This window comes from Canis lupus, chromosome 7 (assembly GCF_011100685.1).
Source record: "Canis lupus familiaris isolate Mischka breed German Shepherd chromosome 7, alternate assembly UU_Cfam_GSD_1.0, whole genome shotgun sequence".
Classification (NCBI taxonomy): domain Eukaryota; kingdom Metazoa; phylum Chordata; class Mammalia; order Carnivora; family Canidae; genus Canis; species Canis lupus.
In genome coordinates, this window is record NC_049228.1 from 19,085,511 (window position 1) to 19,098,422 (window position 12,912).

Sequence of the window (12,912 nt, forward strand, 5' to 3'; positions counted from 1 at the left end):
TTATTCTAATTTTGGAGTCAAGTGAATGAGATATTTTATCTAAAAATTTCTCAACTAGACTACAGATGGATAATTTTTAATGCATTGTTGAATTAATTGAAATAATAATTAAAATATAATATTTAATCACCTGATCCAATGAACCACTCTTAGTCTTTCTCCTGGGTTTTATTTCAGCATTGGATGTTCCTTGTCCTTTCAATTTTGCAATGATTTCTATCTTTAACTGCTACAACACTAGTGAAATTTAGATTTCTTCATTACCACCTTCTCCCTTTCCTCTACACAAGTTTTACTACTTCTAAAGTCCTTGGTACTTCTTCTAATACCACTAATGTTAATACTAATTTTTTTCACCATAAAATTTCGGATTCTTAAATATTTACCTCCAACTCTGAAACTCTTCCAAGTTCCATTTACAGTTTCTTATTGAAAATTTCTATCTGGGTAATACATTGACACCCCCAATCAAACATCTGTCTTCCTTCTCCCACCCTGCTCTACTTCCTGCAGTTCAGTTCTCCTTTATTGACTTAATGTTTTTATTAACAAATTCTCATATTCACCAGACTTTTAGCAAAATCTGTGACTCTAATTAGTCATCAAATCTAAACTCATATATTATTTTTATACCACATATGTATAAATATGTATACATATAAATGTGACTTATATTCTGTGATTCATCATTAAGTTAGTTTTTCACTTTCTCACCTGAAGTGCACACTCCCTAGAGACCCCTCTTAATTTTTTTAGTAATCCCCATTAGAAAAGTCTCAATATTTGTTCCTTTGTCCTCATTATTTTAATGCTTTTTGAGGTATCTGGAAGAATAGACGTGCCTGAATGGCTCAGATGATTAAGTGTCTAACTCTTGATTTTGGCTCAGGTTGTGATCTCAGAGTTGGGAGATCAAGCCCAACATTGGGCTCCATGCTGAGCATGGAATCTGCCTAAGATTCTCTCTCTCTCTCTCTCTCTCTCTCTCTGCCTCTCCCTCTCTTTCCCTCTCTTTTTGGATTAAAAAAAAAAAAGATATCTGGAAGAATAGCATAGGCAGTTTTCTTTAGTGAGGTTATTTTCGGTAGATTACAAAAAATGTTATTTTTGCTTCAGTTTCCTAGCAATTATTATTCTCAGAAAACAATAATAGACTATTTTGGAAACATTTAGGCTGGCAATTTTTTCTTGTTTTTAAACCTACTTATGGTGTTAAATATATGTAGTTTTATCTATTTCTATGATAATCTCTTCTCAAAAATGGAATTTTATATTAACCTCATAGTGAAAAAATTTTTTGCCCTGCTCTATAGGCACACATTTTAATAAGACACTGCTTATTTCCATAGAATGAAGATGCTGGTGATTATACATGTGTAGCTACCAATGACGCTGGGGTGGTGGAGCGCAGCATGAGTCTGACCCTGCAGAGTAAGCTGCTTATTAAACTCTATGTAAACACCCAATTTGAGGAATGTTGCCTAATAAAGAATGTCCATCTTCTTTAACTTTATAGCAAGTATATTATCAGCAGTCTTCAGAATTATGCAATTTAGTTTTCTGCTGCTGATAGAGCAATTTGTTATCAAGCAAAAGATTGATACAGTTTTGAATAGATATTTTTTCTATTTTATCTAACATATGCAGTTCACGATTGCAATTGCTTGGTGGCAGAGCTTTCTTTTGGTTTGAAAAATATTCAGTCAAATACCCTTCATGTAGTTCACCATGGATCTCATACTTTTACAAAAATGTCATTTTGTGGGACTTTAAACATATATATTAAAAGTAAAGACTAATATCAATGAATTTGAAAGTTCTCTAGGTTGATTGCTATCAATCTTCAGCGAAATAATTATGTATTCTGATAGTAGGACTATCATGCTCATTAAGAAGCCCCTCAGTGTAAGCCATTAAAAGGATAGTCTCCAGAACCACTTCAGGATTGACCTGAGGGTAGCATCATTGGGTTGAGAACTTAAGTGAATAAACTTCTTCTGTGAATAGGCTCAGTATTTAGTGAGATAAAATTATGTTTTCTTCATTCACTATCAAGAGATGCTGCAGACAAGTATTTACTAACAGTTATTTGCTAAATAAACTACTATTATCTAAGACTTTAACTTTTTAAAATCTTTTTCAGACCTTAGCATTTAATAATAGATACTTTGTAAAAATCCAAGACAGTGTTTTCCCCTAGCTCTATTGAGGTATACTAGGTAAATAAAACTGTGTGTATTTAAAATGTACAGTGTGGAAATTATGTATATATATATATATATATATATATATATATATATATATAATATACACACTGTGAAATGATTGCACCAATCAAGTTTATTAACACATCCATCACTTCACAGTTACCATTTTTTGGTTTTGATTGTTTTGGTAAGAACACTGAAGATCTACTCACTTTATAAATTCGAGGATACAGTGCAATGTTATTAACTATAGTCATCATGCTATACCTTAGAACCTTGGAACTTATTCATTTCTAAGTGAAAGTTTGTGTCCTTTGATCCACATCACTCATTTCCCCCAATCAACTCTGTTTCTGTGAATTCAACTCTTTTTTAAAGATTTCACATATAAATGATACCATATACTATTTATCTATGTCTGGTTTACCATAATGCCCTCCAGGTCCATTCATGCTGTTGCAAATGGCAGGATTTCCTTCTTTTTATTGCTGGATAATATTCCATTATATATCCATATATATATATATGGATAAAGAAAATGATTCTCATTTCTTCTCATTTTCTTTATCCATTCGTCCGTCACGAGAACTTAGGTTGTTTCCATATCTTGCTAAGATGATGTTTTATAAAGTACATCGCCTTGTAGGATGTTATTAGGAAAAAACTAGAGTTCCATGGTCAAACAAGTCTGAAAAAGAATCAATTAAACAAAGTTCATTCATTTATCAAATATATAAAAAGCATCTACTATATGCCAAGCCCTGCTTAGTTGCCAGGTTTCTTTATTGCAGATATTTCCTAAAATGTTAACATGTTAATTGTTAAAATTCAGCAAGAGAAGGGTATAATATGCTACATTTCCCAAATAAATGTTTTTTCCATGAAACCTTCCTCCCTGCTTTGTTGAGTAAATGTAGGTAGGGCATCACAATGATTAATCTCTCCTGGAAGAGTGTTCCACTGATCTGGTTTATGAAAGGCTTCATTAGATTAGCTTATTTACATGTGCCGACAAGAAGTTGATTTAAATAAGTGAGGCATATAAAAAAATACAAAATATAATTTGTTTAAAATTAAAGCACCAGAAGCAATGTTTTCATTTAGAGAAAGTACTCATATTTAACTGATCATTATGTGACTGATAGAATTAATTCAACCATGAAAGATATACATATGGAATTCTATTGTTGAGTTAATTTATAGCCTTATGGGCAATCGGAAATGTTCAAATACGGCATTGAAATTAAGATTCTGAGTTTTATTTGACATTTTCTTTGACCATAATAGCAGGAGCAGAAGAGCTCATTTAGTCATTATGTTATCATTTAGTGTTGAGTGATTAATCTGAGGCATTTAATTTATTCAGCAGCAGTTTATTGAACTCATAACATAATCTAAACACTGGGAGATAAATAAAAGCCCCAGTCCTGAAAGTTTCTAGAGTAAGGTTAACATAAACATCAAGTAAGAAGGTAATTGTGTAGGATGATATGGGCATATACATGAATAATGCATTAATGATACTCACTGAGACATTCAAACCTCATATGAAATAATTACTTTTGTAAAAGACAACATGTCAGTAATAACTCCACATAAAACGCTCGCATATTAATGTCACAATAAAACACATTTTACTTCCACTTTTGTTTTATGTTCTATTATTCTCCCTATACTTCTCCATCTAAAATGGAGCCGTCACCCTGAATTATGTGACATTTATTACCTCTCATTGAGCAAATCATTCAACCCCACTATATCACAACCTTCACCCTTCAAGAATATACAACCTCCTCTTTGCTCACCTATTCGAATGTGAAGTCTTCTGATTAAATAAATGTTTAAAACCTTGTATGCTGCTGCTCTCTGGGGGAAATCATCCTTTCAAAGCTAAATCTGTCTCCATGCTATTTCCTTCTCTCCGAGTAGCTTCCCTTCTCCTATACATAATCTTACCCATTTTTGAAAATCTAGTTCAAGCTTCTTCTTCCCCATGAAGTCTTTCATATTCTATATTTCTTGACACTGTAGGCCAGCATAAACTTTCTGCCAGCAGCTGTATACAGCTGCCTTTACACTTTTTCTGACTTACTTGAGCAGCTATAATCTACTATAATAATCTACTATAAAACTATTAACTTCTCCCTCTTTCTTGAAACCCCTTCCTATGATTGCCAGGGTACCATTCTCTCTTGATTTTCTTTCTACCTCATTCTTAATGATTCTTGAATATCTTCCTTTTCCTCTCTATTTTCAATGAATGCCTCTGTTGATCTATTAAGCCACTACTGTCTATGCTTCCATGTTACCACATATTTACCTATTCTGTACTAAATACTGTTCTTCCTATTCCATTACTAAATCCTATAACTACATTATAGCTAAGTAATTATAGTCACTCACCTGTCTTATCAGTGGACTGTGAAGTCCTTGAGACTATAATAAGTTATATCTGTTATCTCTGTACACTCAGCATCTAACACAATGCCTGGAAAATAGTAGGCTCGCAATACATGTTTATTGAATACATGAATTACGACCAGTAATGAAAGAAAAAGTGAATAATGACTCTTCATCAAAAAATGATGTAAGGGATACCATGTAAACACAGACAAAAACAATGATAACAACAATAGTACTAATAATATCATGTGCTTCCCCTGTAAAAGAGCTAGGCTTACATCATCTTAGTGGAGTATTAACAAGAATTTTCTGAAGGACACAAAGCTCAGAGAGGGCCTACAGAACAGAAGCAGAGTTTGAATCTAGAAAGTATGACTGCAGAGCATATACTATAGACTAATCTGCTTAGGGGGTTAAAATTTTGGACATTTAGTGAGTAAAACAGAGCTATGAAAAGTTTATCGATGACAATGGCAACCTTAGTAGTTGAGAAATAGTGTTCTATAAACAAATCCACCCATTTTTTTCCAAAATAATGTTACTATATAATATTGATAAAAAATGTTAATATAACTTAGTAAAAACTAAGAAATGCCATCTTCTTTTTTCTGTAGGTCCTCCCATTATCACCCTTGAGCCAGTAGAAACTGTTATTAATGCCGGTGGCAAAGTCATATTGAATTGTCAGGCAACTGGAGAGCCTTATCCAACCATTACATGGTCCCGTCAAGGGCACTCTATCCCCTGGGATGACCGAGTTAATGTGCTGTCCAACAACTCATTACATATTGCTGCTGCTCAGAAAGAAGATACGTCTGAATATGAATGTGTTGCTCGAAACCTGATGGGTTCTGTCCTTGTCAGAGTGCCAGTCACAGTCCAGGGTGAGTGTGATCAGAGGGATATTTACATAAAATAGCACCTGGAGGTAGTATTACCCTGGCTGGCTCAGTTGGAAGAGCATGCCACTCCATCTCAGGGCTGTGAGTTTAAGCCCCGCACTGAGTGTAGAGATCACAAAAATAAATAAACTTTAAAAATAAATAAATAGATAAATAGCACCTCGGGCAAACCAAATCATAAAAATTATTAGACATCTTAGTCCAAGTCTCCTTTATCTCTAAGATGCTTCTAGATTGTGGAGCTAGAACAAAAATCCCATAATTTACAGACTGGAGGGAATAAAACAATACAGATTAAAGCAGTAAAATACCATGCTAACAATTCAAAATCCTGGACTGATGTATTGATTCAAAACTAAGTCAAATTTATTATCAGAAATTGATGCATTTATTTTTCTTTAAAAAATGACATATCCAAAAGGTAAACAGTATTTGAACTTCTTGGTCTCTCACTCTTCTAGCAGCCATGTTCACATGAGTCAGGATCAGAGCTGGGAAGAAACTATAGCTAACTATTTGAAATTCTTCTTTCCTGTATAGATTTTAATTTTAACATAAAAGAGAGCATCCATAAGCAATTTCTCAGCAATTATAGATTCAGCTTTAGACCTGGTGCACAAATGAAAATCAATTTATGTTTTGTTGTTCACAAACACAAAGTCCAATGTTTTATTTGCAGTACATGGTGGATATTCCCAGTGGTCTTCATGGAGATCCTGCAGTGTCACCTGTGGAAAAGGCATCCAGAAGAGAAGTCGTCTGTGCAACAACCCCTTTCCAGCCAATGGTGGGAAACCTTGCCAAGGGTCAGATTCAGAAACCCGAAACTGTCAACGTAAGCTGTGTCCAGGTACACCTCTTTATTCAACAGATAGGCACATGTTCAATAGATACTCACTTCTGTTCCCTAACTACGGATTGCCTCAGTATTAATGCTTTAAATTGAAAAGTATCCAACAGTGTAATGTTTCACCTTTGTGTAGTGGATGGTGGCTGGTCAGAATGGAACCCTTGGGAAGAATGCACAAGGAGTTGTGGACGTGGCAACCGAACCAGGACCAGAACTTGCAATAATCCATCAGCTCAATATGGTGGGCGGCCATGTGAAGGAAATGCAGTAGAAATCATCATGTGCAACATTAGGCCTTGTCCAGGTGAGAATACACTGATTGGCAAAACTTGGCTATTTTTAAGTCCTAGAAAGGGGTTATAATTACTTTTTCTTCTTTGTTATAAAAAGATCTTGTGGCCTCTACCCTGGAATATATTCATTCTCTGTGTTCTTCTGTCTCATTGATAAAGTTATGAAAGGTATGACATTAATCAATGTTAAGGAAAATCCCTGATTTAATTGAACATCTTTATGTTACACAAACTGTGGTGTATTTTGAATCATGTAGAGAAAATAAAGTGTTTACAAATTTTAGAAGTAATAAGGATCTTAACATCTAGTGCAGCCATTCATTTTCAGGTAAGAAAAATGAAGTCTAGGGTATTTAAAGACTTTTCTAGAAACACACAATTAGTGAGGACTAAGATAATATAATAGCATCTATTCACTAAACACCTGTCATGTTCTAGGAACTATGTTAGGTGCTTTATGTACATGTGGTTTTTTACTTTGTAAAGCAACCCTACAACATAGGTATTTTAGGGCTTTTTTCAGATTAAAGTGACAGAAACCAAAATTAAATAAGCTTAAGCTGGGATGTCTGGATGGCTCAGCATTTGAACGTCTGTCTTTGGCTCAGGGCATGTTCCTGGGATCTGGGATCAAGTCCCACATCAGCCTCCTTGCAGGAAGCCTGTTTTCTCCCTCTGTCTGTTTCTGCCTCTCTCTCCCTGTGTATGTGTCTCTAATGAATAAATAAAATATTTTTTTAAAATAAGCTTAAATAGAAGATTCTACTATCAGGTATGATTGAATTCAAGGATTTGGCCAGTGTTTTTACTAGCATGTTTTCTATCTCTCATCTCTGCTTTCCTCACTTTGGCTTTATTGTCCATTAACCTCTTTCCATGCAGTGGAAAAAAAATTACTGCTGACAGCTACTGACTCACTTAGAATCTAACACCTCAGAAAAAAGGGTCTTGCCCTCTCTCTCTCAGAATTCCTACCAACCTCTGAAAAGGAGACCTCATTGATTTTTTGGGGGTCCCATGCTCACCTCTGAACTCAACTAAGTCCAGATACTTGAATAAGTGGCTTGAGCTACCTACCCGCAGTGTGTCAAGAGGGGCAGAGCTCCTTGTTAGCCGAGAGAAATCATATGGAATAGAAGAGTGTCTGGCCATTCATTAATTAATTCATGTATTAATTCATTTATCCAGTAAATATTTATTGAGCACCAACTCTGTGCTCAAAGTATTGTTTTAATTGCTCCAGTTAGAATGATAGATAATATCATTCAGACATTGATAAGCATACTGAACAAACTCAAAGAGTTGCAGTGATAGAGCATAACTAGATGAGACACCTTAGCTGAGATGGTTTGAAAAAAAGGGAAAGGGGATGCTGACAAACCAAAATGAAATAGCTATCCACTACATTGGATATCATATCCTATTGTATAATTGAGGAAACCAAGATTCAGAAAATATATGATAATTAATTCACTGACCGTTACATAGCTAATAAAAAGTGAATCAAGGATTTGAATCCAAGTCTATCTGATTGCTAAGCCTGTTTGCTTAGATCCTAGCTGTCTTGATTTGTAGTTCAGAACTTATATTACATTACAAAAGTAAAATACTGTTGTGAAATCTTAAACAAAAATAAACCAAAGACAAAAATATTCTTTTAATCTTAAAAAATTAGAAAGCTAATTATAATAGAATAATACATGAAATTTAAAAAGGCCAGAATACCTGATTAGAGCAATCTTTGTGCAGATTGTTAGTTATATCAATATAAGGAAAAGCAAAAATGATATCTATGGATGTCCTAAAATAAAAGCTTTTTTCTCTTCATATTGAGTAACTATTGGTTTACTGGTATTTTACTCAACTGTTCTACTGGCTATTTTTGAGACTTCCTCTAGTTATTCCCCAGTCCCTAAATTAATTGAACTTAACTATTGTTTTGGCAAAGTGTCAGTGGTATCCTGGAGCCAACAAATGAAAACATGTATCTCTTTCTGTTTGAAAGTTTAGTGACATCATATTGCTAGCTGGGCATAGACTATAGTGGAAGCGTTTATGCCATGATGCTACAAATCAGTTTATCTCCCTATTTTCTGAGAGGTGGTTGTTAAGTATTTTTCATCAGACCACTTTAAAATGGCAGGTAGCCTAAGATAGTCTTTCTCATCCAGGGGGTATGTCAGAATCTTAGAGATTGAAGGGCTTTTCTTTTTATATATTGTTGATATTTCATTGATGATTTTTTAATCTATGTTCATGAGAGTTTTTGATCCATAATTTTTCTTTTCTTGTAATGTCTTTGTCTGATTTTGCTATTAGGGAAATGCTGGCCTCATAGAATAAGTTAGAAAGTAATCTTTCTGCTTCTGTCTTCTCAGAGGGATGGTAAAGAATTGGTATAATGTCTTCCTTAAATGTTTAGGAAAATTCAGCAGTGAACCCATTTGAAATAGTGCTTTCCATTTGGTATGGTTATTAATTTTGATTCACTGTCTTTAAGAGATACAGGTTTATTCAGATGTCTACTTCTTGTGCAAGTTTTGGCAAATTGTGTCTTTCAAAGAATTGGTCCATTTCATCCAGGTTATCAAATTTAAGCATAGACTGTTTATAGTATTCCTTTATTACCCTTTTAATATTCACAGGATTCATAGCGATGTCCCCTCTTTCATGTCTGATACTAGTAATTTGTGTTCTCAGTCTCTCTTTTTTCTTCCTCTGGTTAGATCCTTATTGACTTTATTGATATTTTCAAAGAGGCAGCTTTTGATTTCATTGATGTTATCTATTGGCTTCCTTTTTTCAATTTCACTGATTTCTGTTCTAATTCTTTTTTTTTTTTTTTTCCTTCTGACTACTTTGGATTTAACTTTCTCTTCTTTTTCTGGTTTCCTGAGGTAGAAACTTAGGTAATTGATTTAGATCTTTCTTTTCTAATAAATGCACTGAGTGCTATAAATTTCCCTCCTAGCACTGCTTTTGCTGCATCCCACAAATTTTGAGAAGTTATGCTTTCATCTTTACTTAGTTCAAAATATTTTTAATTTCTTGAGATTTCTTTGATCTATGTATCATTTTGAAGTGTGTTGTTTAATCTCCACATAGATGAGGGTTTTCTAGTTATTTTTCTGTTATTATCTTAATTCCACTGTGGTCTGAGAGCAGATATTAAATTATGTCTATTCTTTTAAAATTTTAAAGATGTATTTTATGACCTAGGATGTGTTCTGTCTGGGTGAATGTTGCAGATGAACTTGTGAAGGTGTATTCTGCTGTAGTTTGATGGAATAGTCTGTAAATGTCAATTATATCCACTTGATCAATGGTGGTGTTGAGTTCAACAATTTCCTTACTGGTTTTCTTCCCGCTACATCTGTGCATTTGTGATAGAGGAGTATCAAAGTCTCTATCATAGTGAATTCATGTATTTTTTTGTAGTTCTATTAGCTTTTGCTTCACAGAGTTTTACTCTTTTTAGTAAGAATTTATTTTTAATACTGTCAAACTTATAGAAAACTTGCAGGAATAGTACAAAGAACTCCTGCATGCCCTCACTCAGATTCACCAATCATGTGTATTTAACTAAATCAAGGTCATTATCTTTCATAATCACAGTTCAATTATCAAAATCAAGAATTTGACTTTAATGCAATACTGTTACTAATCCCACTGCCTAATCCACAATCCACATTCACATCTTGTGACTTATCCCAGTAATGCTTTTATAAGTCCTTTTTTCCCATTCTAAATTCGATCTAGGAACACACTTGCATGTCTTTGTCATTTCTGTTTGGCTGCTCATAACTGGAACAATTCCTTAGTTTCTTTTGACTTTTCTGATCTTGATATTTTCTTAACTGTACAGGCCAATCATTTGCACAAGAGTTTTCAGTTTGGATTTGTCTGCTATTTCCTCACAATTAGCTTCAGGTTTTGCATTTTGGCAGAAACATGACAGAAATTATTTCATGTCCTTCTCAGTACATCATATCAGAAGGCACATAATATCAGTTTGTCCCAAACTGGTAATGCTAACTTTTTTCACTTGTTTAAAGTGGTGAATACCACTCTAGAGTTAGTATTTTTACCTTTGTAATTAGTAAGTATTTTGTAGGGAAACTTTCAGACTACATAAACATCTTGTTTCTTTCAATCTTTCACTCATTAGTTTTAGCATCTATTTAAGATTCTTGCTTAAATCAACTATTTCCATATTTTAACTACACCAGATCTTCTACATTTATTATTAGCTTCATATTGTAAGGAAGAACTTTCTCTTATCTTTTTAAATTTATATCAGTTAAGATTCAGGTATTATTTCATTCAATAGTTTATTACACACCACTACTATTATTTATTGTGATGTTCTGTTGTCCTAGATTTGGCTAGTGGAGAGCCCTTTAGGCTAGCTTCAGGGTCCTCTTGGCTTGTACCCATAATTCCTTGAATACTTTCTTACTTTCTGGTGCAAATTGATACTTTAGGCTTATATTATACTTTCCTTGCCACAGTTAGAAGAGTATTTTTTAACTGCCAGTCCTCCCCCTAAAAAAGATTGTTATCATCCAGAGTGGGCCATTCTGCTGCAATTTTAGAGTCATTGTCATAAAAATATATTTATAATATACCTAATATATGTATAATATATATACATATTATAATATATATATATACAGATATTTTAAAGAATGAGCATTTTTAAAAGTGTCTTTCTGGCAGTTCAGAATTTTGAGTGGAGAATGGTTTTACTTTGGAAAACAGTATAGATTGTCCTCAAAAAATTAAAAATAGAATTAGCATATGATCCAATAATTCCATTCCTGCGTATTTACCCAAGAAAAATGAAAACACTATTTCAAAAAGATATATGCACCTCTGTGTTTATTGCAGCATTATTTATAATAACCAAGATGTAGAAGCAACCTGTGCCCGTTAATAGATTAATGGATTAGGAAGATGTGTGTAAGTGTGTGTGTGTATTATGTGGCCATAAAAAGGGATGAGAGTCTGCCATTTGCAAAACATGAATGGTCCTAGAGGATAGTATGCTAAATGAAATAAGTCAGACTAAGAAAGATAAATACTGTATGGTTGCACTCATATGTGGAATCTGGGGGAAAAACGAATAAACAAAAAGTAGAATCAGACCTATAAATACAGAGAATAAATTGATGTCTGCCAGAAGGAAGGAGGTTGGGGGGATGAAAAAAAATAGCTGAAGGAGAGTTGGAGATACAGGCTTACAGTTTTAAAATAAAAGTCACAGAAATAAAAGGCACAACATAAGGAATATAGTCAGTAATATTGTAATAGTGTTGTATGGTGACAGAATGATAGCTGCCTTTGTGGTGAGCATAGCATAATATATAAATTTGTTGAATCACTATGATGTATGCCTAAAACTAATGTAACATTATATGTCAACCATACTGAAATAAAGTTTTGAAAAAGAATGGCTGTACTCGCTCATAGCTCACATATGTGTAGTACTTACTGTGTGTCCTGCTCTATTCCAAGCATTTTTCATCTATCAACTCATTATTCTTCACCCTAATCCTAATAAAATAGGTTCTTTTATTATCTGCATATTGTAGATGATAAAACAGCACACAGAAAGTAATTTGTCTAAGCTTGCACAGATAGTAAGGGTAAAGCAGTTATCAAACCCAGGGCATCTGGTCCAGAGTCCTTACTCCTAAGCACCGTGTTCTAGTGCTTTTCCAGAATCAGAACTGCAACTCAGTGTAGCAGTAAATTCATTTATTACATTTTGCATTTTTCTTACATACTAATTCCTCCATAGCTGTTTTCTTTTGTATTATTTATATACCACAATATTTTATTCTTTATCTGGCTTATATTATCATTCTAACTTTTTTCTTATCGTTTCTTTCATATAAAAGAAACATTTCACCTCTACCACATATATTATGTCACTAAAGTCAATTCTGGTAAAAATCTGCACTGATTTAAAAAAAATAAAAGGTCTTCAAGTAAATACCTCTATTTATATGTAATAGAAATTACTCAGATAATAAACATCACCCAATTGTAATCTTTTAAAAAAAATGCATCTGTCAACAGCCTCGAAAATATAACATACTAAAATAACTGGAATAGCAGACTTTTTCCAGCCACATAGTCCATACATCAGTAATCTTAATTAATAAAGAAATAGTTTTGAGTGATATCTGCCCTATATTTAAAGGCTTTCTTCTTTCTTTTTAGGTTTAGCCAAATACTTTTTAGTCCAAATT

At 33.5% G+C, this 12,912-nt stretch overlaps 1 protein-coding gene across 5 annotated transcripts in view; it reads left to right on the plus strand.

Annotated features, from left to right (window-relative positions):
• Positions 1-12,912, plus strand: part of HMCN1 (hemicentin 1) — a 457,926-nt gene that overhangs the window by 405,869 nt on the left and 39,145 nt on the right. For all 5 annotated transcript variants that reach the window (XM_038542311.1, XM_038542313.1, XM_038542312.1 and 2 more), the window contains 4 exons: positions 1,350-1,431; positions 5,225-5,494; positions 6,192-6,362; positions 6,496-6,666. In XM_038542311.1, coding sequence (XP_038398239.1) covers positions 1,350-1,431; positions 5,225-5,494; positions 6,192-6,362; positions 6,496-6,666 — 694 coding nt within the window. The remainder of the gene's footprint in view (positions 1-1,349; positions 1,432-5,224; positions 5,495-6,191; positions 6,363-6,495; positions 6,667-12,912) is intronic.